Source organism: Camellia sinensis, chromosome 1 (genome assembly GCF_055761805.1).
Source record: "Camellia sinensis isolate YWXY chromosome 1, ASM5576180v1, whole genome shotgun sequence".
In the NCBI taxonomy this organism is placed as follows: domain Eukaryota; kingdom Viridiplantae; phylum Streptophyta; class Magnoliopsida; order Ericales; family Theaceae; genus Camellia; species Camellia sinensis.
This window is the reverse complement of record NC_138961.1, coordinates 144,908,818-144,934,758: the sequence shown is the minus strand read 5'-3', so window position 1 is coordinate 144,934,758 and position 25,941 is coordinate 144,908,818. Positions and strand designations below refer to the sequence as shown.

General features: G+C 35.8%; 1 protein-coding gene across 6 annotated transcripts; it reads left to right on the top strand.

Moving 5' to 3' along the window:
• Nucleotides 1-179: 179 nt before the first annotated feature.
• ORC3 (origin recognition complex subunit 3) lies at nucleotides 180-25,643 on the top strand. 6 transcript variants are annotated; one of them, XR_014339351.1, is made up of 19 exons: nucleotides 214-527; nucleotides 709-918; nucleotides 1,268-1,442; nucleotides 1,585-1,754; nucleotides 1,845-1,975; nucleotides 2,823-3,096; nucleotides 3,232-3,306; nucleotides 3,811-3,878; nucleotides 4,144-4,234; nucleotides 5,981-6,043; nucleotides 10,626-10,828; nucleotides 13,686-13,755; nucleotides 19,050-19,135; nucleotides 20,020-20,109; nucleotides 21,733-21,808; nucleotides 22,029-23,901; nucleotides 24,372-24,548; nucleotides 24,914-25,031; nucleotides 25,150-25,643. XR_014339351.1 is itself a non-coding variant. In XM_028214920.2 (19 exons), exons 1-18 carry the CDS (start codon nucleotides 465-467, stop codon nucleotides 25,017-25,019), a joined length of 2,256 nt encoding a protein of 751 aa, XP_028070721.2. In that variant the 5' UTR covers nucleotides 214-464; the 3' UTR covers nucleotides 25,020-25,031; nucleotides 25,150-25,643. The 6 variants fall into 6 exon arrangements, 4 of the variants coding, with proteins under 4 accessions (XP_028070723.2, XP_028070721.2, XP_028070722.2 ...); XM_028214920.2 differs by having other exon boundaries at nucleotides 23,774-23,901; XM_028214921.2 differs by having other exon boundaries at nucleotides 23,774-23,901; nucleotides 25,123-25,328.
• The last annotated feature ends 298 nt before the right edge of the window (nucleotides 25,644-25,941 follow it).

Below are 25,941 nucleotides of genomic sequence, written 5' to 3'. Positions count from 1 at the left end.
AAATCATCACAATTGGGACTCCTAATTTTACTCTAAAGGACTGAAGTTATTTAGAATGATTTAAATATGTATATTTTTTTGTCTTCTTATGAAAATATGCGAAAAAAATAAAAAAATAATGTGAACTAAATAAATACACTTATCTAAATAAATGCACTTATATTCATCATATCAATCAAACAAAATAGTGAACTACTACCACCATCATATATCAACCATCCAACGGACGAGGACCACCCATCATCAAGAAACAATACACTGAGCCACATTGGATCAAACCACCACCCACACTCTCTGCACGACCGCCGCCACCACTGCAAGCAGCACACTGCATTACCCCTCCCAGTTCACTTAGCCCCGGCATTGCTCCCTCTACCCTAGCAACACCATCCCTTCATCACTCCTTTTCCCTATCCCTCCATCTTCCCATTCCTTGTGTTAGGGTTTGAGGTATTCAGTCTCAAATGGCACCATCTGCAGCTTCCGATTCTCCTACAACACCCGACAATGCAGAACGTAATCTCCAGGTACTTTCATCGCTACCTATATTCAATTTCACCAGTAACATTCTTTATGCTATGCTAAATAGACAACAACGACAATAAAACTCAGTTTGATTCCCGAGAAAATCATACCAGCTGAAAGAAAAATTAACAAAAAAGAAAAAAAGATTTCTTTCATATTGTTTGAGGTTCTTTTCTGTCACAGCCTTTCTTTGTTCTTCACAAAGCGTCACTTCGTAGTTCCGATAGAAAATCGGCAGGAAAAACCAGTACCAAGGCCAGAACCAGAAGAAGAATAGATTTAACCCCGACTTCTGAGCAATCCGAGGCTGCCTTTGCAGGAGAACACTATGATGATCATTTGCGAACTGAGACTTTCAATCGCATTTGGTCCAAAATTGAGTCCACCATCAAGGTTCGTCCTAAACTGCTTTTCTTATCTAAATTTAGGAAAATTAGTTGTGAGTGTTAGTTATGAAATGTTGGTTCTAACACATTATTTTGGTTATGATAATGTTTGGTTATGACTCATTAATTTTTTGTAATTATGATACAACTGAAAATGATTTAGTTATGAGGGTGTGTACACTAGCATGACCCCTAAATTTATTTCTCCTTTTTTGTTGGTTCCCGATTATTTGTAATAACAGAAGCGTTGTAAACTAAGTGGCTAGGGGGAGTGAAGAATTCAGCTCATATTTGTCATTTCCATAAGGCTGTCATCAAAATTTTAAAGGAACAAGTTTTTATATTTGTAATTTCAGGATGTTTTGAGGAATATCAATGCTGCCGTATTCAATGATATATGTTGTTGGGTTCAAGAGTCATTCCATGCAATTCGTTTATGTGGAATGCCTGATAGAGCTAAAGCCACTCCTTCGTACCCCATTGTCATGGATCCTTTATCTAAGCAGCTTTGCACTGGCCTGGTCTTCACCAGTATGCTATTTTTATGTTTTATTGTTTGCTCTTTTATATACAGTTGCATATATGCTCGTAACTTTGAATTTTTTTTTCTTTCCTTTTTGTTTGCTTTGTTATTTGCCAAAAATAAAATTATTACCTGTTTGATGATTTTCAGAGAATATGGAATTTGTTGATGATCTATTGACATTTGAGGACCTTGGTCTACATTTGAGATCTCACGGGTGCCATGTGGCTAACCTTTCATCATTTGACTTCTCGGTTAAGAATGGAATTGCCGGTTGTCTCAGAGGTTTATTGAGACAGTTTCTAATGGTTGGCCTGGATGTAAGTAACACCAATAAATTTGTCCATCATTCAATCTGGTTATGTTGATGAAGTGCTTTTTTGATACCTGTTTCCCATGTTTTCATGCAGGTGGCTGATATGTCTATCTTAGCATCATGGTACATTGAACAAGGGAACTACGATAACCCAATGGTTGTGATTATTGATGATATGGAGAGGTGCTGTGGGTCTGTCTTGACTGACTTCATCCTCATGTTGAGGTTTTGTCGCTTGCCTTACCTCCCAAGTGACCATTAGTTGGCTTCCAGCATATATCTGTTGCTCTATTAGTTATCCCACTTGAGTCCAACTTTCATTAAGTGTGTGATTTATTAAACTTGGAATTTGAGAACTAGAAGCAAGTCTACTAGATATGAAATAAAACCACAAATTCATCAAGCAAGTGCCTGCCATAATACAATATTGAATGTGATGGATTAAAGAGTGAGTTGCGTGCTGGTAGGTAATATGTGACAGGCTTATGACTTGAGTGTCTCTCTTTAAGTAATAGTGTTTTACTGCACATGACATCAGCTGCAGAATTTCAACAGCAACTTTAGCCTCAAATTCATGCATGCATAATGTCTCACAGTACTTAGGACCCTGACGTAGCTCTCAAATATCCTTGACCAATGTATTTGTCCTTATGCCCTTGACTGTAACAGGATAAGTATCGAGAGCTTCCTCAATCTGTCGTACGATGTTACAAATTAACAACAGATTTTATTGGCCTTTCTCGTGCCATGCCTTAACCTGTTCCCTACTTCAGCACTCATAAATTGGGAGAAAATGGTTTCAGGGGTATCTTTCAGGTTGTCATGTGTCAAAGACTCAAAAAAAAAAAAAAATTCTTTTCTCCATGGGGGAGATCAGTTGTGTTTGAGTTACAAAGGATCTTAAAACCATTGACTATTAGTTAGTTTTATTAGATCCACGAAGCTAAGCAGATGACCCAATCTTTTTGTTAAATATATTTTTTTAACATGTATAATGAGTGTAGGATCATTTTACTATATTGTATGCCTTGCCATTTCTTCTTTTGAATGCTTACCCCTCTGATATTAACAGTGAATGGGTAGTTAAGATCCCAATCATCTTGATAATTGGGGTTGCGACAACTGTTGATGCCCTAAGAAGCATACTTCCTTCAAATGCTCTCAAGTACCTGTCCTCTCGTAAGTTTGTTTTGGGATCTCCAGCTGAGAGAATGGATGCAATCATTGAGGCTGTCCTTGTGAAACAATGTTCTGGGTTTAGTGTTGGCCACAAGGTGGCAATTTTTTTGAGAAATTATTTCATAAGACAGGATGGAACGCTGACCTCATTTGTCAGAGCTCTCAAGGTTTGTATTCAATTAAATGTGGATTTTATTGCTATCAGCTGTGTCTTGACAATGGTTGGCAGATCTTTTCATGTGCTTTTCAAATTATCTTTTTTAGAAATATGCTAATGTGATGCAATTACAACTGGTTTGCAGATAGCAATTGTCCAGCATATTTCCATGGAGCCTCTAAGCTTTATACTTGGTGGCTTATTTAATGAACATAGTCAGGTTGAATTTTCTTCTCCTCTGATAGGATCTTTAAATGTCTCCTGTTTCAAGTTGTGCTGTAGAAATCATCTTATATTTTGAAGCCATGACATGCTTCAAAATTTTATTTTTCTATTCTTCTTATGTTTTGGTTATTATGAATCACGTAATAGGGCATTTTGACACCACTGATGTGTCTCAAGCAACAGGAGAATCATCTAGATCTGATGGTTATGAACTCTTTTTGAAAAGAGATTGCAATATAAACCTTCGTATATATTTATTGTTTATCATGTTCATGATAAGTAGTAAGTACTATCACATACTATGAATTACATAATCAGCATTTTCAAATTTTTCATGCTCGAAAATTTTCAAGGTGCATACACTTGCCAATTTCATATTTGTATTTATATTTATATCAATAGAGATGTACATAAATAATTCGTGCTTGCCTTTTCGGAAACTTCTTAATTCTATTAATTATTTAAGCTTTAACACTTCAATGCTTCTTGACTGTCGCAGGATTTATTGAGTGAAGGACTGCCCAAAATGTTTTTTAAGCGGGCTTTTGATCTTCCGTCTTGCAGGAGGTACATAGAATATGTAATGAAAATATCAAATAAGTCGTACTTTTCTCATGAAATTTCTATCGAGTCCTATTAATATTATGTTAAGATTGAGAGGGTTGATTCATGTGTTAATAGAACTCAATAAAAATTTTATAGGAAAAGTAAGGACTTATTTGATGTTTTCCCTAATATTTATCAATTGCAACCATTGCTCTTTTTGTAAGTGATATAGATGCTACCTTTGAGAAGGATGAAATTCTGAATTTGGTTGCAAATCTGTCACAAGGAATGAACTGGCTGAACCAAATGGAGACATTTTGGTTCAGGGCTTGTCTGATTTGAAGAGATTGCAGAAGTTATGGAGTTCTGTACTTATGGTGAGGCTTTATCCCCAACATGATCTTCCTATTGTGATTGCTGCAAATGCATCGTTACAGTTGATTCAGTCGATAAGTGACAAATGTCAAAGTTGGCTTTTCAGTGACACAGTACTCTCAAAATCCGTTGTGAAGTTTATTAGTATGAATGTCGTTCTGTTTGCTATTGCATTCATAGCCTTTTTAAGCAATAAAAAGGAAAATAAGAAAATGTGTTTTTCAATTTTCTTTTAAAATTTTCCATATATAGCCAAAGTAGCTGCTGAAGTTGACAATTATTCTAGCTGAAGCTTTCATATTGGTGAAGTACTGGTGTATTCAGAAAGAGGCTAATGTCAATCCCTAATCCATCTTGTGGGCTTGTGTGTGGTTGGCTTCAAAAGTGTGATAAATCCATGCAATTAAAGATGATATTTTGACTAAGAAAGTGTTGCCAGATTTAGTGTGTTGGCAATTTTTACGGACAAAATGTGTGCTAGGTGTTTAGGTCAAGTTTATAAGTTTGAGCGTCCAAATTTTTAGGAATGACGATGTTTGGAGACAATGGAATGGCGGCATTTGAGCTTCCTAGAGATTCAGAACATTGTGCTCGAAGCCCACTCAAAGTGTCCTTGAGCATAATGACATTGATTTTGCAGAATGCAGGTGTGCTTCAAGTGGAAGAGTGCTTGAGCGGCAAAATGAACTTTGGAATCCAACCCTTAGTTTAGGAAAACCTATAAATAAGGTAGCACACATTCAGTTCTAGATAAATTGATATTGCCTAAGAAGCCTAGCCTCTCTAGAGCCCTTGAAGATCTAAGAACCCTAGGCCTTCTTATTCAGACAAGTAGACTGGATTTGCTTTTGCATTGAAATTGATTTTCAAAGCGCTTCTTTGAGTGTTTCACACATCATACAACGCTTAAGTCACTCCTATTGCATTTGTTATTCCTACCTTTTGGCCAATTGTGATAGAGAGACATGGAACGGAGATATAGACAACAGAAGGCTGACGGGGCTGTCAGGGCCACTTGTGAGTGAAGTTTGAGCTTGTGAGTTCATGGGTGAAGATGTCATGCTTAGATATATCTAAGGGTGGGTTGTAAGTTATTTTCTTGTCTTTTTTTTTTTTTTTTTTTTTTGAGCATTAATAAAAAGGCATGAAACATTGAGAGGATAAGGAGTCCTTGAACAATGGAAAGAAAACAAAGCAAAAACGACAAAACGAATTGAAAAACATCCAAAACTAAAAATGGCAAACAACAGCCCAATTCCTAGAAATCACAAAGAATGGAACTCCTTTAAACAGAGGAGATACAAAAGCCCAAAACGGAGCCAAATAACCCGCCTTATCCCACGGAGATGCCACATCTGACTGCTTATCATTAAAAACTCTAGCATTTCTTTCCACCCAAATGGTCCAAAAGATAGCAAAAACAAAGCAAGACCAGTGCTATTGGACAATGAAGGAATAAATGATCCACCTATTCCGCATTCCTCTTTCACATTATGCATCACTGAGGACCAAGGACACCTTATGCACCACTAGGTTTAGATATTATATATCTTTTTTATTCTCACCGGTAAGATTGCCCATGGCTTTTTCTTGGCGATTGTTGTTCCCAAGGGGTTTTTCACCTATATCATTTATGTTACTGTTTTCTTCATATAGAATTGGCGAACTTAATTGATTTATACGTTGTTCAATTAATTATTAATTGGTATTTAATTACAGTTGTTTGGCATATTGAAACCCCCTTACAGGCACAAACTGTCTGCCTCCGCCCTTTTTCAGAAAGAACTAGATTGCTTTCAGAAGTAACTTTGGTGGGTTGGATTATTTTGACCAAGATGCACACATTTTGTTTAAATGTAATCTCTTTCATTGACAAACTGAATACTCGCAACTTAAACTTTGGCTGCCTTATAGCCTAAATCAATTGAAACTAGGATTAGATGTTATATATCTGCAAAGAACTGGCACCCTTCATATTTTTGTTTTGAGACAGATTTTCAAGGTATTTTACTAAATTTGATTTGATCTCACTTGAATTATTTTCGCACTATAGGTGTATGATTGCTTTTCATCTTCTACCATGTCTGTTCAGGATGTCTTTGTATGACATATTACTGCTTCCTTATACAGTTATTAACTATTTGTTTTGCTCCTCTCAAATTTTCCAACCCTCCCACAATAAAAAAAAAATAAATCTAAAATGATGTTTTAATCCATTTGCACCATTGAAAATACAGAAAACCTATATTATCAGGAAAGTAGATCATTGTATGGAATGGGAATAGAAACATGGTATTCAACAGCATGTTACTTCATGATGTGGTGTGCTGAAGTTAGGTTGGAACCTTGTGAGGTTATGCCTGAATCTGAGTTTATACTATTTGCACTAAGCTATGGCCCCTTAGGTGTGAACAAAAATTGCACCATAAATCTTCTTATGATTTATTGGTATCAGTGATATTCGTCTGATCTTCATTTAATCCTTTGCTGCAAACTTATCACTTTGTTGCCATGTGTATATTTCTATTAATCTTATTTGTTAATGGGGGTGGTTGTCACCGCTGCATAGCCCTGCCATTGCTCCGGGAGGGCAGAGGGGCCTGATTGCTGAACCCTGGATATTTTTATGAAGGAATTAGAAACAACTCTTGCGCAACTGCTGTTATGAAACTTTTGAAAGATTGGTAGAAAATCATGATCAGATAAACACCTAAAACATGAAAGACATCCCCACAAATAAGACATGTAAGAGACTGTTAACTGTCCAAGTGGATGTGAGAGAGTATCCCCTCCTTTTAAAGGAGTCCCTTTGTTCTTGATCTTTACGGATTGGGCTGCTGTTTGCCATTCCTAGGGTTAGGAGTTTTGTGCTTTTGTTTTGCTCTCTCTTTCTTTTTCTTTGTATGAGGACTTCTTGTCCTCTTTCACTTTTCTTTTTAATGAAATTTTGTTGACGCTAAAAAAAAAAGAGGATGTGAGAGAGTAGAGTGGATGGTGGAAAAACTCTCCGAATTTAAATCTCATTGTCTTCTGAAGCTCTACCAATGTAACTTATTGAGGCATTCAAGGATTTACTTTGAGGCTTCCCATATTGGTTAGGCTTAGGGCTGCAAATGAACTGAGCTGTTCGTGAGCTCAGCTCAATTCGGCTCGTTAAGAGCTCGGTTCATTAAGTAAATAAACTCGAGCTAGACTTTTAGGCTCGTTTAATAAACAAGCCACTAATTTATCTTTATTTAAATAATAGAAAAATATATTACTTACATATATATATATATTAAATAATATAAAAATTTGTATAAATAATAGGATAATAATATATATATATATTATTTATAAACCAAACCGAACCGAACCTTAAGTCTCATCAAATGGGGTCGACTACATGAATCTTTCTTCTCCAGTTGACTCTATCAACGACCATTTGGTTAGTCAAATTAAGGAGATTCATATCTCTATTTACTACACTAGCCCATGTCAATATAGGTCTGTCCCTTTTCCTAACACTTCCATCTACTGTCACTGTATCGCATCTCTTCACTACTACTTCTATTGGCCTCTGTTGTATATGACCAATATAAATATGTTATTTATATATTTAAATAAAGTAGTGTAGAGCTTCGAGCCAAGCTTGAGCTTTCTTAATATTAACAAGTTGAGCCGAACTTGAGGTGGATTAGTTATTGAGCCGAGCTCGAGTTAGACTTTCAAGCTCATTAAACAAATGAGCCAAGCTTGAGCTCTGCAAAGCTCAACTTGGCTGGGTTCGTTTACAGCCCTAGTTAGGCTTATTAGATGCCATTTTTTTCCTTATAAAACTTATTTTACTTGTTAGAAAGCTATGAAGCACTAACAATCCAAAACAAGTGTCGTGGCAGTGTCGGACACAACGGGGACATCATTTGTGTTTGTGTCATCATCCGTGTCCGTGCTTCTTAGTAAGAGAGAAAAAGAAAAAAAAAAAAAAAGATGTCATTTTGCATTATTATTTATATAAAAAAAATGTCATTATGCATTACGAGTTCCCTGACTAACGGTTGAAACATTTTACAGGCCTTAATGCATAAGATTTCAAGACTCTTGTGGAATATTTATGAAAAAATGTGTATATTGGGATAGTTATTAAAAGGTCTGAAGAATACATTCTAGAGACTAGGATAATTTATTATATTCCCAAGCTAAGAAGCACGTACACAAATACAGATGCGGACACAGGACACGGCAATTTCAAAAAAATGGGGACACAACAATAAAATATATTTTCATATATTTTTATTTGCTATCTAGATTAATATTACATCTACAAACAATCAATATTAACAAAAACTAACTCTAATTCTATATATATATTTAAAAAAACAACACTTCTAAATTAATACTTGTAGTTTATATATTTTTTATGAATAATCTATTAAGTATTTAAATTTAAGAAAAGTAAAAAATAAAAATTCGACATTCAACATACATCAAAAGTACTAAATAAAATGGGGGAAAATATAACTTGGCATGTCCCTAGTGTGTTCTCGGCGTGTTCCCTGAAAATAAATTAAGGGGACACGCTATGTGGTGTGTCCCATATGTGTCCCGCCGTGTCTGTATCTTCAAAGTGTCCGTGTGTCTGACACGGATACAACACTTGTTTTGAAGTGTCGGTGCTTCATAGCTCCGATGTCTCTTTTTATTTTTTTTATTTTTTCCTTACAGTAGTGTAGGAGAAATAAACTCAAGGAGAAACCTAAGAGCTGTGAATGCTATTTAGGAGTTTTGGGGATTTTGTTCTCTCTCAATCTGGAATTAAAAAAAGTTTCCACAAAAAAATGTTGGAAAGTTTTAAATTATATGACAGGAGGGGCTCTTTAATGGGGCTCATCAATAATGGAGGTTGGAAGCTGGGGTATTCATCTTCTTTATATTCTGACAAATAAACTTCAGGAGATTTTATATTTATCTCTTAGTGGTCATCTTGAAAGAAGTGACTGCCATGTGCTCTTTGTGAGCATTTGAGTAGACATCTTTCAACAGGAAGAAAAATTGGATATATCAGTCCTTGTCAGTGTGTTTTCTTTATGTCTTTTACCAATTGTAGTCAGCGGTGACGCCAGTCATGAGTGGTGTCACTCAACTTACTGAAAGATGAATTTTTTTATATACTATATATAATTTATGCGCTTGGAAAAAAATTAATACACTTAATAGTCACTGGAAAAGCAGTTTGAACCCTGTCAAAACTCTATAAGAATTACATTTGTTTGTTTTTTGTTATGATTTGATATATTGATTAATTGTGTATGTATTAGTATAAAATTATAAATTCTTTTGAAAATTGTTGTGATTTGTTCAAATTAAGGTTTGGATTAGATGGAATTGAAATTTGATGTCATTGTTTTTACCACATGCAAGTTGATTGTGTATCTACATCAAATTGACCATGTGTTTTTTAATTATTATTTAATTAGGTCTACCATTATTGATAAATTTCTAAAAATAAAAATCAATTGTATCTCAAGATTCATCTCCTACCCAAGAAACTTGTGGTGCTAGTCACAAATATTTTTTGTTTTTAAAGCTAACTTGTATTGACATGAACAATCTACGTGCTACAAAAGTTTATGTATATATTTACATGTATTTTTGTTAAAAGAACAATAACATAATTATATTATTATTTTTTATTTATGGTTTTAGATCTTTAAATTAGTTTGTCCATTTATTGGTTACAGATGATGGATATTGATAGTTGTGAAGTTTCTATAGGATTTGTAGAATTTAAGGGATGTTTGGTATCGTTTTCATTTTTTGTTCAGGAAATAGAAAAATGGAACTTGACACATAAAACTAGTTTGACAAACCATATTCAGGAAATTTCTGAAAATACTCTTTTTTAGGTAATACTTTGAAGTTACTTTTTGAATTTTCAAAAATTGTTTTTGACAAAAATGAAAACAATACTCGTTTTCAAACTATTGTTTTTGTTTTTGAAAACACGAAAAATGAAAACAATACCAAAAAGGTTTTGAATGTTACTAACCACTAGCAAAAATTTTTGGAGTGGAACTTGAGTGCTGTAACTTTGTTTACTACAATGTATGTTATATTTAATGTCTTCATTTTTTTTTCACAGTTTTGGTTGAAGTCGAAACATTGTAATTTCTTATCTTCTTCTTGGTTGCTATTTTATGGAAAATATTTGTTCCATGATTTCCACTCTATGACATGTTCCAAGACTTCAAGATCCTTCCATGCTTGGTTATCACTGACCTTCACTTGAGGTTGCAATTTATTGCTCCCACAGCCCCTGGGGCAGTTGTGTTTGTGTTGATCCGCATTTGTGCTGGATTGATAAACACGTCATCAAAAGTATTTCTTTTTCTTGACAGATGAACTTTGTTGCAGTGCCTGTATGAAGCTGGAAAAAGTCGTAAGATTCCCATGTTAGACTTGTACTGTGAGGCACTTGATCCGGACTTACACCACTCGAGGGCTTCTGATCCACACTTGGGACTAGAAATAGATGTTCGAATGTCTTCAAGTGACCACCATGTGCATGGGCGATTGCACAATTGTGGTTTTATCCCTCAGGTGATCCGCATGGTCAGGTAGGTAATGTAAATTGCTTTTGGTTACTAATAAAATCTTCTTTAATCATCATCATCTTTCTCACAATCTTCACCCTAGAACAACTAAATTTTTTTTATTTAACCTGGTTTCATGCTATGTACATTTATTTTAACTTTAATCTTCTTTATCGTTTAATCCAAGTAAGGACTTACGGGAACTTCTAAGGCGCTCCAAATCCCCCATTCCATTATGATTAACTTGACCTATACTTCCTTTATCTGTCACTATGTTCTCAGGACGAACTATGCATCTTAATTCCTAAGATGGGTTATAGTTCTATATAGTCTTCATAATACTGGCTGTTTCCCAGATGCTTTCTTACCTCTAGATATGATAAGCAATAATAAATGTTTTTAAGGCAACAATTTTCAACTTTCCTTGGTATATGTTTTTAATTTTCCTTGGGTTTGCTCCATTTAACTGTATTTGGAGGCCTAGTTCTTCCATTCAAATGCCTTACAGTTCCCTAATCGAATAACTGGGGTGTGCATGGATCAGGTTTGGGCGGTTTGGGGAGAAAAGTTCAATTGAACCACCCTAGGCAGGTTGAGATTTTTTCCACCCACCACCAAACTGCCTATCCTCTAAACCAACAGATTCATTGGATCATTTTGTCGGTTTCAAACCAACGCTTTTGGCGGGTTGGGTGTTGCACTTCATAAGTCCATCTAATTAAAATCATATAACAACAAATCATCACAGGGAAACCCTAACCAGACAAATTACACATACTTTGCATATTTGTAAACTACAATTTTCATGAACTTCATAGCTATCTGACTTCTAAGATAGAGAAGGTGGGTGTGGGGGGCGACGGCAGTTAGTAGTGGTGTCAGCAAGGTTGGGCAGATGCAAAAGAGAGAGAGGTCTGAGACAAAGGTGGGTGTGGGGGGCAGTGGTGGTTGGTGGTGGTGTCAGCAACAACAAAAAGGTGGGGGTGGGGCACGGCAGCTGTGTCGGTAGGAGCCTTAGATAGAGATGCTTGAGCAAGGGATGAGTTATGTGAGAGAAAATGACAGAAAGGGGTGGGGGGTTGTCACTCACCTCATTCCTTAGTTGCATGAAGCGGAAGCGGGGGTGGGGGATCGTGGCCACTTAGGGGAGTAGTAGATTAGGAGCGCTTATGTATTATTTTTATTAATTATATCTTATTTATTATAATAGATAAGGAATAATAAATTATGTTAAAACAAATAAAAAATACAAATTAGATGTTTTATTTTATAAATTTTTTAAGATTTTTTTATTATATATGATTTAAATAGATTTCTTTTAAACAATTAGATGATTTATTTTACTTATTATATGTTAAAAAGTTAAGAAATAATAAATTCTGTTAAAAAAATAAAAAAGAAATAACAAATAAAAATTATATTATATATGATAAAATAAATAAATTTTTATTTTAGAAATAAAAATTATATTGTTTATGATAAATTATATTATATAAAACAAATATGAAAACGGAGAGAGGGAGAGAGAGAGAGAGAGAGAATAGATCGAGAGAGAGAAGCAAACAGAGACAGAGAGAGAAGCAAACAGAGATCGACAGTGAGAGAAGAGAGGGACGAAGGCAATCAAAGACTAGGGCTTTGAAGGGAAGTCAAAGGGCATGAGATCGAAGCCAGCGACCAAGTTCTCTCCTTGCCTTCTCAAGAGTGCTTTCTTCTCACATCATATTCGCGTTTCCCTCTCCTCAAATTCGTGATTCTGTTGCAATTCTTCCTCAAAAGCGCAGAATCACGCTTCTTCCTCAGAGTCGTCACCATCTGAGACGATTCCTGCTACTAGCCTCATTCCATTAGGGATATCAAAGTTTGGATTGTGTGTGGGTAGGAATGGTAGTACCAACCGACCTGCACAAAGTGGTCATATAAGTTATACCCCTCCCCACTCACCCTCTCAAACTGTGCGGGTTGGCTGACGTTTTGCACACCCCTCCCAATGACTGTAGTTACCAAATGGCTTCCACATATAGTTATCTTTTGCGATTTCATTCTTCTTCTTCTTTTTTTTTTTAATAAAAAAAAATGTTTCATTTTTCTTTATTTCAATTCACAAAAAGGACTTATCTTTCCTGAATGAAGCACTTTGTCTGGTTAATATATTAGTAGCATTTGGTGTCACTTGCTACAGATGGAAAGGTTTCACTTTGTACTAAAGTAGCTGACATTTCTTGGAATAGCCATATCAGTCGGATGAATATCAGATATTAGTATTATTCCACTCTGGCTTGTAGTTGCATGTCTACCACATCTTTCTTATGCTCACATCACAAGTGAAATTTTTTGCAACTATTGTTATTTTTTAAAAGATATCAAACATTTTGCCTACACTGCTCTGTTTGAAGTAAGGAGTTGTTTTTATTTTTGTGTGTCTAGTTTTTAAAGTATGCATGTTGAGGCACACCCACAAATAAGTATTTCTCTAATCTCTTTAAGCCACCTTCTAGACATTTTGTGCTAACATTTTCGCCAGTACACGTAATTTAGGACAACCAAAAATTGAAGCCAAGACACTTAAATTGGGACAGAGGGAGTAGTTACTAGACTATAACTTTAAACCATGTAGAATATTGTTAAAATGTGTTATTACCATATAACTTAAAACCCAAACTTCATGCATATGCTAAGTTGCAAGTTGTTGCTCAAAGTTTGTTTTGACAATCATATCTACAAATTAAATTTGAAATATGTTAGGCCATGATCTTCCATATGTTATTCAACTTTATGAAGCCTTTCCTTTTGTTTAATTATATGAGAAACTTTTAACCTATAAGTAAATTTAGTTCCTTTTGTATGCTGTTATTACAGTACTAAATCATAGTTTAATCAGGGATCTATCGGCAGTGCCCCTATGTCAGTTGCTCAACAGTTGGGAAAAACATACTGAGGGCATAGTTGAGGTATGATTACTGTTCGCTATTTTTTGTTCACAAATCTATATTCTTCTTCTTCTTCTTTTTTTTAAATCTATTCTTAATTTCATGATCAGGGCCTCTCAGTGAACATGAATGTTATTTGCGTAACAATTTTTATCTTAATGCCACCTCTGACATGTGATATTTTGGTGGCAATGATACAAAGAAGTGATAAGAAGCTTTCTTGCTTATCTTGCTATCTACAAACCCATCGTAAGCTCTATTAGCAACTTGTGAAGTGGATACCTGGCTATTATAGAACCAAGTTTGCATTTTCTGCTTTAGCATATTTGTGTATTGGATACTTGGCTGTTACAGAACAAAGTTAGCACTTTCTGCAAACAAAGAGACTTGAGTCCAAGATCTCCCCCAATTTGAGTTCTAATACCATATTACATAGTCTTGGGTAGAACTCAACCCCAAAAGTTAGCTGTTGAGTTGAGGTGCTCTCACACTAATATATTGCATATTACTGTCATACCCAGTCAATGTGGGACTTCAATTCGCACACTCCCTTCACACACAACGTGCTCACTGTGCAGCATTTGTTGTTTGCAGGCCAAGGACATGCACCCTACCCATTCTTCGGTACTTCAACTTTGATACCATATTAGATCATCAATTGTCTCAAAATTTTAAACTGTTACGAAATAGGCCCAACAATGTATATCACCTTATCAAGCTATTCAACAATATCACCAACCCAAAAGCCCTGAAGCACTCACAGAAGTACAATGGCAACATTACTCCTAAGCTAAGTTCTAAGAAATGGGGATTTTTGTATGTTATATCTGATGATGCTTGCTTTGAGTTGCAAATTTCCTAACATGCTGTTGTTGTAGCGGTTATGTGGTTTTGAGTGTATTGACTGTGCCATGTGTCATGATCCAATTTTGCCATTGTTTCTTCCACATCACTTTCACAGTCATCATTGATAATGGAAGGACTGAAAACCTTGTGTCTCAGGAGATGGTTAACAAGTTTAGGTCGGAACTTATCAAGCAAAAAATAGAAGCTTAGGATGGAAACCCAAAAATTGGTAAAACCATATGAGGTGGCTTACTTTTTAACCTATTGATGCTACACTTAAATTTTACGATGTGTAGTTACATGCTAGTGAAGCATATCAAATTGTTGATGAAATTAATTACTGAGTGTTGTTTTTAGAGATTTCATATTATTTCATATTGATATGCTTTAGTAAAAAAGTTTAAAAGAGAGGCTTTGTAAAAATTTATGTATTATTGATTGATGTTTATTGATATATATTACAATGATTCATGATTCCTTTATATAGAAGAGGGTGAGTGTGTAGTAGGTAAGGAGTAGGTGAAGTGGAGGTGGTAGTGGTGTAGTGGGTTAGGTTTAGTGGAGTAGGTGAGGTGGTAGTGGTGTAGTGGGTTAGGTTTAGTGGAGTAGGTTTAAGTGGGTGAAGTAGGTGGAGAGTAGGTAGGTGGATTTTAACAGCCCCCCGCAAACTCAAGGGGGATAGGAACTAACCAACTTGAGTTTGGAGAGAGTAACAAAACAAGAAAATACATAAAAATAAAAGAGGATAAGAGACACTGTATGGTCGTGTCAGACCATTGGTGAAGACACTGGATGGTGGTGTCATAACGTTGTAGAGGACACTGTATGGGGGTGTCATAACCATGTAGAGGACACTGTATGGCGGTGTCATAACGGTGTAGAGGACACTGGATGGCGGTGTCAGACCGATGTAGAAGACAGTTTATGGGGTCATGTCGGACCGTTGTAGCAGACAATGTTGTGACAGTTGTGGTGACAGTTTACGGAGTCTTGCTGGACCCTTGTAGAAACTAACCGGAATCAATGTCGGGACAGTTTACAGAGTCTTGTCGGACCCATGAAGGAGCTAACCGGAATCAATGTCGGGACAGTTTACAGAGTCTTGTCGGACCCATGAAGGAGCTAACCGGAATCAATGTCGGGACAGTTTACAGAGTCTTGTCGGACCCTTAAAAAGTCGCACTCTCAAAAGGTGTGCCCAATCTTTCAAAAGGCGTGCCATCAAAAGGCGTGCCATCAAAAGGCGCGCCCACTTCATCAAAAGACGTGCCCGACAGAAAGCGTCGAGCCATCAAAAGGGGCGCCTGACACGCGGCGATGCACGTGATTGACAGAGCGCGTGTCGGCCTCGTCGTCTCTGTCTTTATAAACCAAAGCGAAGTCTGAGGCTTGGAAGCATAACAAACCAGTTGAAACCTCTTCGTTCTCTGTAACATTCTGTAACCAACCCTTCTCTAAAACACTCAGCAACCCAAAAACATGGCTTCTTCTTCCCGTTCAGCTACCCAGAACATAGCCTCTTCTTCCCGTGGTCTGCTCACTCTCTTTCCCGACCTCAACGAGTCAACAAGAGAGATAACTGGTGCGGTGGCCTGTGAACCTCAACCAAACACCTCTGGTTTTGCTCCGTTGAACTTTCCGATGCGGTCGGTGGAGCAAAAAATGGCAGTGCAAACGGATATTGAAGCTAATCAGTATACATTGAAGTCCTGTGTTGAAACTATGACTGCGGTCACAAACTTGTCGCACCGGCTGCAGAGTAGGACAAATGAGGTGCAGCAGTTAAACGCCCAACTGGCTCTGCTCCAACGCATGTATAAGGATGCGCGAGCAGAGATAAGTGTGCTAAAGACAGAAAACAAGGAGCTGAAGCGGAAGGCCACCGTGATGTTCCGATTTGGAGGTCCACCATATGCTGTAGTGGAGGAGCAGGGAGGAGGCAACTTGCTTGGTGGTCTAGGAAGCACGGAGGCAACACCGGCAAGGACCACCCAGGACGGAGGCAAGAAGAAAAGACCGGCGGTTGAGTAGAGAAGAAAAATCCCACTGTGGGTGTGGTAGTTTTGTTTTTGTTTGTGTGGGTTTTTTTTTTTTTTTTTTTTTTTTTTTTGATGTAAAAGTGTGATCGGGGTTGATCCCCTGATATGAATAAAATGACAAGGTTGTGGAATGTTGTTGGTGTTATTTTGCGGTGTTGTTTTGTTTAATAAGAAAAATAAAATAAAAGAAAATAATGGATAAAGAAAATAGAGAAAAATATTTGTGGATGGGTGATAAGAAAAAAACAGCAGTGTGATTATTATTATTATTATTATTATTATTTTTTTTTTGGTGGAATATAAAATAAATAATAATAAGAGAATGGAAAATGGGTGATGCTTACTAACAAGGGATAGGGAAAATATATTATAATAAAATATACATATATATATATATATATTAAAATAAAAGAAAAGGGTGAAAGAACGTGGATGAAATAAATTAAGAGAAAGGAGAGATATGATTAAAGTGGGTTTGAAAGTGGGAAAAGATGAGAGAGAGGGAGATAGAGTGGGTGCATGATGATGATGTTGGGTCCATGGAGAGAGAGAGAGAGAGGGATGTCCAAGAAGCTTGTGCTTTTGACAGTTACACATTACCCAAGCTGTATGTGAAGATGCATGTTACTGTCTTACACTTCTGCAAGCTTGGTATTCTTTGTGGGGCACTTGCAACACGTGACATTGAAAATTGTATTCGAAAATGATGACATCTCCAACATGAAACGTCTTGGAAGCAGCCCAGGCCTTGTAATCAATATTCCCAATGATGGTTCAACCAGCGGAGTCCCCAACCTTGTACACTGCTGCCATTGAAACCTTCAAGCCAGCAAACATGGCTACCAACAACAGAGCCACAGCTCTACACCCCACACCCAAATCCATGGCTAAGAGAGAGAGAGCAAATCGGGAAAAAAACAGCAGTGACGAGCAGAAAAGCAGCGCCAGAAATGCCAACGACGACGACGAGTAAGAGTACAACCACGGATATGTGAGAAGCGAGGTGAACGGCGATAGAGGCTAGACGATGATGCGGGTGCCGCCGCCGACATAGCGGAGGAGGGGTGTAAGAAAATGTTGAAGAAGTCAAGGTATGTGTAGAAAATAAGCGGAATAGGTTGAGGTCCGGCGGGCGGCCAAGGCGAGGTTGCCGCCCGCCGGTGAAGCGAGAAATACTAAGGTCTTAACCTTGCTCTGATACCATTTAAAAATTTATGTATTATTGATTGATGTTTATTGATATATATTACAATGATTCATGATTCCTTTATATAGAAGAGGGTGAGTGTGTAGTAGGTAAGGAGTAGGTGAAGTGGAGGTGGTAGTGGTGTAGTGGGTTAGGTTTAGTGGAGTAGGTGAGGTGGTAGTGGTGTAGTGGGTTAAGTTTAGTGGAGTAGGTTTAAGTGGGTGAAGTAGGTGGAGAGTAGGTAGGTGGATTTTAACAGGCTTGGTGCTTGATCATACATGTCAAAATCTAGAAACAATTATGACAACTTAGTTGCCAGAAATAAAAAAAGGAAAATGTACAACTTTAAAAAAAATAATAAAAAAATAATAAAAAAAAAGCATCAGTATTTTGTCTATCCTCAGTGAAGGGAAACTAAGAGAAAGTAGTTTGAAGGATACCAAAATGCATGGAGAGGCCTTATAACTTGACCTTATTGATTCTATTGGATCATCTCATTCAAAAACCAACTTAAATGGAAAAAAGAAACTAACAACTGAGCTACAAATCTTGAGCAGTCCTGTTTCTCCAGGCCCATGCCAAACATTTTAAAATATGTGAGCATGAACCTCCAGGAAGTGTGAACCACCCACTCAGTGTTGAGTTCAGCAGAAGTTCTTGGACCGTGCTTTTTTATATGGTCCGGTACCAAGATTTTATCGAAAGGAGGAATTATAGTGTCTCACCAAGGTTTTAAGTGGACTGGAGGAATGTATTCCCACCAGAAAACTATGACAGAAGTTGTTGAACAAATTACTCCAGAGGAAGGGTCGTATGTTTAAGTAGGAGTTTGTGACAAGTCTAAACAGTTTAGAACTTTTATGCATTAATATTGTTTTTATATTTCTACAATCAACTACTTGGCATTCATCATTTGCATGGTGTTATGAATTTCCGGCTTAATTACTCAAACAGCTTATCTAGGTTGCACCCTAAAAGCTGAAAACATATCTTTTCTATCCTTTTAGTTCCTAATTTTGAAGTCACAGTGATATGAACATTTATTAGCAGTTTTTAATTAATTTTTTTTTAAGCCTTTTTTTTTTTTTTATGTTTTTGGTTTTAGTGATTCAACATTATTTAAGCAGCTGTTGTCTTTTTGTATGCTATTGAATGATTGGGCTTACTGCCAAATTTTTACCTTAAAAAATAAACCAGTTGAGGAGGAGACATAATTGTGATTTTGAATGATGTGTTTGTCTTAGATCCATGTGAAAGTACGGGAGCTGCAATCTTTGTTGAAATTTGAGGAAGATAGGGGTTTGAAGCAAGATTCGACAGACATATCCAGGTATTTCTCACATTTCATTTTTACTGCAATTATTAGGTGTCGTACAATAATAAATTAATCCACATGAGGCCTAAAATAAAGAATAAAAAGTTTTGGACTGAAATAGGATCTAAAATAGTAAAAAATTACTCTAAAATAGTTTTAAAAAATGACTAAAATAGTAAAGACCAAACCACCACGTTAATCCACATCCACCCATTAACCCGCACGACTCGCTCAATCCGTATTTGCTAATTAAACGGACAGATGCGGATTGATTTTCCCAATCCGCCTAAGTTCAGATGGATGGATGGGAGGCCACCCGACCCAACCTGATCCATGAGCACCCTTACCCAGGACACTATCTGGTTGTTCACCCAGGAATCTTGACAACATGGGAATAGTTCACCAAAGAAAATGTACAATTATTGTACGTTGACCTATTCTCATTCATTGTGTAACTTTTTAATGGAATAGCTATTTTGTTGCTTTAAGAGGTGTTATCTGCACCTAAATAATTTTAGATTCAGAATTAAGGTCATAACCTCCTATGGCCGTCTCTTCTTTTGGTGTCCTGATCTTAATCCTTGTCAATTGTCACTCATAAAATTCCTAAAGTTTGTTATTCTGACTATTACTATTTCTGCTTTGACTTTGAAAACTATATGCAAATTAGCCCATTCGCTATATTTAACTCTCGTAATTCAATATCTGGTCACATGTCATTACTATATGTTATGTGCTTTAAAACTCTTACTTTTGCAACTTGCTTGTTCTGGTCTGCTTATGTGTTTATACTGTATATTTAAAGGAGGTGTTGAAATATTTGGTAGGAATGTAATTGACTTCAGGGTCATTGTGGGTTACACAGCTAGTGGCTTTGTTTAACTTTGATCCTGTGACAGGAGACAGAAAACTCGAAGGTATTTGAATATTGAAAAGGATGCAAAAGCATTGAATGAGAAAGCTGCTGCATTGATTAATTGCATGGTGAAGTATGGGCACCTTTCTCCTATATTCTTATTTTTTTGTTTCTTGTCATTTAACATTTTCATACCCTTGCATTTGTCCAATAACATCATTTTTTGTCTTTCAAATGTATATTATGTTTTAAGATATTGTGTATGTTCTATTTGGATGTATTTATCTTATGCTGCTTCTTTTGCTTTGAATTATATTGTGAACACCTAATCCTGAGAAGTCATCTTTTATTAATTCTTCTATAGGGTGTAGATCTGCTTTCACTTGTAAAATCTTAAGAACATTTTATTCAGTTCCTAAAATGTTTTTTGTTTGTTAATGTCACGCGTTATTGAAGAATTATTCATCCTTTTTGCTGGGCAAACTTAGAATTCGTGTCCAGATGAAATATGCAAATGGTTATATAATCGTGTGAGTACTTTTGGGCCCAAATCATCAAAAGTGGTATTATTTTTGCAAATAAAAAATTGATACAACTAAATGAAAGGATTGATATAACTATATATGGTAGCTTTTCTGGAAAAAAAAGTTCTCCTGCGTAAATTCTCTTTCTCTTTTGTTTGATCTCCAAAACTGTGCTTTTTTATTACCTTGAACCCTTGCCAAACCTCGGTACCAATGGAAGCATGTCACCAGCTAAATTTTTAAAGGCTACAAATATATTGCAAAGCAAATGAAAACAGTTATTTGGTGATTGGCATGCACTAAAAAAGTGCACTTTTTTTGCATATATACACTTATTTGGGTTACATCAATCAACATCTATCAACATCTCCTCTCTACTTTTCTACACATTTTTTTTTTATAAAAAGTCAAAAAGTGCACATTTTGAACATCCCAAACATCTCCTTACTTGCATTATTACTACTGTTTTAGTTAGTATTATTGTGACTTCTTAATGAAAACAAATTTTTTTGATGTTATTAAAATCTTCTATTTGTGATTTCTGGACCCTTTGGTGCCTTTGTTCTTTAGCCTTCCAGTTTAAGTTGTTAATCTCTTGGGTGCATGAGCTGTAGCTTCAATTATTCTTTGTTGAGAATCATATGAATAAGTAATTGGATGGTTATCTCCCCTTTGCATTTGGATAAGCTTTTCTTGTGTCTAATTTGTTCTTTGGAACTGGAACCGGGCTATTTGTTAACAGTTTTTATACAAAAGAAAATTGCTAGAAGTATTAGAAACAATGAAATTTCTTGCTGTTTTTCAATTGTGATGTCTAATATGTTATAGTAAGGTCTTAAATTTAAAGGAGTGGGTATTTTAAGATTATGGGTGTTGACGTGTAGGCAATATATCCTTACATATTTGCCACACTAGCATGAGCTTTGCTTTGACAAATATGACGATTAGTTGACTCAAAAATTGTTTGAATTTTATTTTGTGTCAACATTAATTAGAGAATTGTGTCAAGATGCGAAGCTACTGCCTTGCAACGTCAATTTCAAGCTATGAAGTTACTGCCTTCCAATGTTAATGATTTCATTGTTATTAATCATTGATTATGTCTATCAAGAAAAAAACTTTAACCATGAGAATCTCTTGGTTGAGAATTTTTATTTTTAAAATTTTTCTTTGTGCTAATATATTGCACTGCTCAAATGCTTTAATCTTGTGATGATTTGATTATGAATCAGGAATTATATGATGCCCATTGAGTCCATACCTTTCCATGAAATCATCTGCTTTAAGAACGTCGACAAACTTCAAGCAGTAAGTATTTTTGTAATACTGAAACTAAGAATAGAAATCAAATGGAAAATGTTCACTGACTACTTATTGTTGTTAAGATAATGCAAAATTTTGGTAACTACACAAATCATTTAAGAAGCTACATATGAGTTGATAGGTTCTATTGATTTCTATATTATATTTTGATATCTGGTCTGAAAAAGCCCCTTAGCTAATGACTGTCACTTTGATTTTTGTGAAGGTCTGGAATGAGACTTTGTTGGAAGTTTGATCTTACCGAATTTGAACACATATTCCTATGTATTTGAGTAAAGTTTTAAATGGTCGTTTTCTTTTATGAGAAGCAGAGTTGGGGAAGATGGAGCTAAAATCTGGCCTTTACTCCCATTAAGTGCAGATTTGTTATTTGTCTTCACCTGCTTGAACTTTCAACTGAAGCACTCTTTTATTGTAGGTGCAAACTAACTAGATATGCTGCATTATTAACACAAGCAAGCATTCATGAAGTCTACTTTTCATCACAGGATCATGATGACCAAACTTGGCTAATAGGTTTATGGTGTCCAGCAAACTACTTAAAGCAAATCCACTGCAGTTCAGTTAATTACTGTAGTGGATACTGAGAATCCATGGAAATTACATTGTGGGAGATATTAGCATTGTATTATACCAAACCAAACTAAGCCTTGTGTTTTAATCAAGTTTGGTTGGCTACATGAATCATTTTTCTTCATTCCACTCTATCAATGGCTATTTGCTTAGTTAAATTAAATAAAATCATATATTTTTTTTACTACTACATTCAATATCAATTTAGTTCTTCCCCTCTCCCTGACATTTTCATTTAAAGTGATCATATCACTTTTCCTCACCATTGCATCTACAAGTCTTTGATGTACATGACCATACTATCTTAACTTGTTCTTTTTCAACTTATCTTCAATTGTTGCTATTCAAACCATTTTAGTATAAATAAGAGTTATTGAGAGAGAGAACCCTAAGTAATTCTTAGCACACTGTCATTCTTTCTCTTTTCTTCTATTTTATTTCTTCTTATTCTCTAAATCTAACTTGCTATCAGAGCTCAATCCGCGTTCTTCCTGTTCCTTTGCTCTTTACAGCAGGTCTTATTTTTCTCTTTTTCGCCTTCTTTTGGATTCAATAAATATATATATATTCAATATGGTCGACTGAAGACTTATTTTTCCAAATTTTCCTTAATTTTCAAAATTTAGGGTGCTATTTGTTTAAATCTATTGATTGGGGCACTTTCTGGTTACTTGGAAGTTTCGATCTACCTATATGGGGGCCAACTAAGCCTATGGAGGCTTTCCCTTGTTTCAAATTTGTTTTTTTTCAATATGTTTTGGTATTTTTTTGCCAAAGCAATCTCAGGTAAAGCTTTTTCTGCACTATTAGGCAATGGAATAACAAATTCTTTCAATCTCTCACACCTGTCACATGTTTACTCCTCTCTAACATGGAGAGACAAACACAAGTTGCAAGAATACATGTAGAATGGCGTACAAAAACCCAAATAAAATAAAATAATCGGGGTAAATTTTGAGAGTTGAAACCTAGGCAGACTGAAACTTTTATACCATATTAGATACTCAGTTTTTCCAAAAGGATGATGGTTAAAAATGTCCGGCTCTTGCTAGTTTGTTAATCTATAGAGATTAGTTGTTTTGATTCAAAATGGATTTTTGATTTTATTTTTTTGTTTGTTTTTGAAAATGGGTTGGGAGAGGAAAAGATGAGATTAATTTGGTTTTCTTGTAATTTATATTTAGTTATTTATTTATTTTTAAAGCCTCTACATGAGTAAGTCAATATTTTCAATTTTGGATTCTTTCAATTCCTTTAAAGAATGTTCATGCTATTCCAAGCTTGTTTTTAATTGCTGTAGTCCAAACTCCAATCACATGTTATAAATTCTTAAGCACCATTTTATTTGGCTCTTTATATAACATGTCACTACATTAGGCTTTGATAGGAGACCTGAGAAGAACAATCCAAGTTGATCTTTTGGAGTTCCAAAAATTTCTGAAGTGTAGTTGCTGCAGCAAGAGTGGCAATATTCCATTTCCATCCATGCATGACACCTCAATTATGTAAGTACTTCTGCACGTTTTTTCCTCTAAATGGAAAGTTAGTCGTTGAGTTGAAAAAGATGGGGGAATTTAGGGTTTTGAAAGGTGCACCAAAAGGATAGGGTTTTGCCAATCAAATATATGAATTTTGGGGCTGTTTAAGTGCAAAAATTCAAGAAAAAAAAGAAGAAGAAAATGATAATTATAAGAATTACTCTTAGAGGCCTTAGGCATTACACCTAAGGTTTGATTGCATCTCACAATCCATAATAGAGATTCGTAACTCTTGAAATTCTCTAAAATATCAACTCTATTAAATTAGAAGCATTGCATGGCTTTATATAGACTTTAGAGACTTCCTATTCCAACTAGAACCAACAAAGGGAACTACTAAAAATACTTCCAAAACCAATAAAGACCAAATAAGAAACATAAATAAACCTATAAATTATGTTGCTTGAAAGTCATGCCCTGTCTCATCTGTGTTGCAGGTACATTCTGGCTCAAGAGCACGGTGACCTTATCAATCTCCATGACTGGTATCAATCTTTTAAAACAACTGTTCTGCACCCAAGGATCAAAGGGAAGCACAGGTCAAAGCAGTCACCATCACCAAAGAAGAGAAAGGATGCTAATGAATCTCAAAACAAGAGTGAAGCATTTGTTCAGTATCCTGTTTCTTTTTATTTTAGCTTAGCATTTTTTACTTGTCACCATCAATGTGGTCTATTTGACAGATAATAATGCATTTCAATTTGCATGACATGTGGCAATTGAAAGATTGCAGTCTTTGTGCATAAGCAGTCATTTACTTTTTTGGGGTACATACAGGCAGTCATTTAATTTTTTGCTGCAAACTTCTCAAAGTCTTGCAAGGTTGAGACTGCTAATTATTTTGCACTAGCTATTGACATATAAGTACAGGAGCCCAGAACCCCTTTTTGAAATTTATTGGTTTGGAAGGGGCCATGTTGCTCAACTGTGTGAATGTGCCCAATGGTCCTCTGGAAATCCTTGACCTCATTTTGTATAGAGCACGGTTCTGCAGGGCAGTTACAGAGCTCCAGATTACAGGGCTGCTCCGGATGCCTAGCAAAAGACGTCCTGATTATGTGCAGAGAGTGGCATTTGGTCTGTAGTCTATTGAAGAGGTTTGGTCCAGCTTAGCCATTTTTTTTGCTTGCCCTTCTTATCCTAATGTGATTGCATGCTGATTTATAGAGAGTCACTAATTATTCTCAGGAAACTAAGAAATGATGTTCTTTGCAGACTAGGATGCTTTTATAGCAGTCAGGAAGCACCATGAGTATTTGGATCCTTGTAAATTGTTGGGTACAGTACAGTTGATGGTCGGTGAAAGATTGCATAAGTAATGGCAGCATCATATTGGCTTTCTTGAGAGAGAGAGAGAGAGAGAGAGAGAGAGAGAGCATAAATGTAGAAGAAATTGATCACCAAATTCCTTGGATTAGCTATCTATTTTTTTGACAGAACATAGATGGAGCCAAGTAAACAGCACATATGAGGGAAAATCAATTTAGGGTAAACACCTACTTTAAGCCTATCTATTAGATTGCCAGATGCAAAAATTGATTGTTTCTCTTCTATTATGCACGACTCTTTGTTGTATTAGTTTATTTCCTTCCATTTGTTTCTTGTATTGGTTGTTGAGCTTATAAATGCGTTAGTGGAGTATGATTATACAATTTCATGTAATCCTTTTATTTTTATAAATAATCTCTTACAACAAATTTTTATTTTTATATTTTTGTATTAAATGCTTTTAAAAGCATGTTGGATTGGGTCCCCATTCGTTTGAGATAATTGACCAACACTTAGTAAGCAAGTTGGGTCCATATTTATCTTCTAATATGTCAGCAGCTATCATGATAGACAACCTTTTATTATGCTTTTGACACAATCTGTACATGAAATTGGCAGCAGCTACTATCTTGATGGGCTACCTTTTGGGCTTTCCCTTAAACCTCCAATTGACATCTTCCTTTATAAATTCTGAAGAACCTTTTTTTTGGGCTATATCAGTAAGCCTTTTGAGTACTA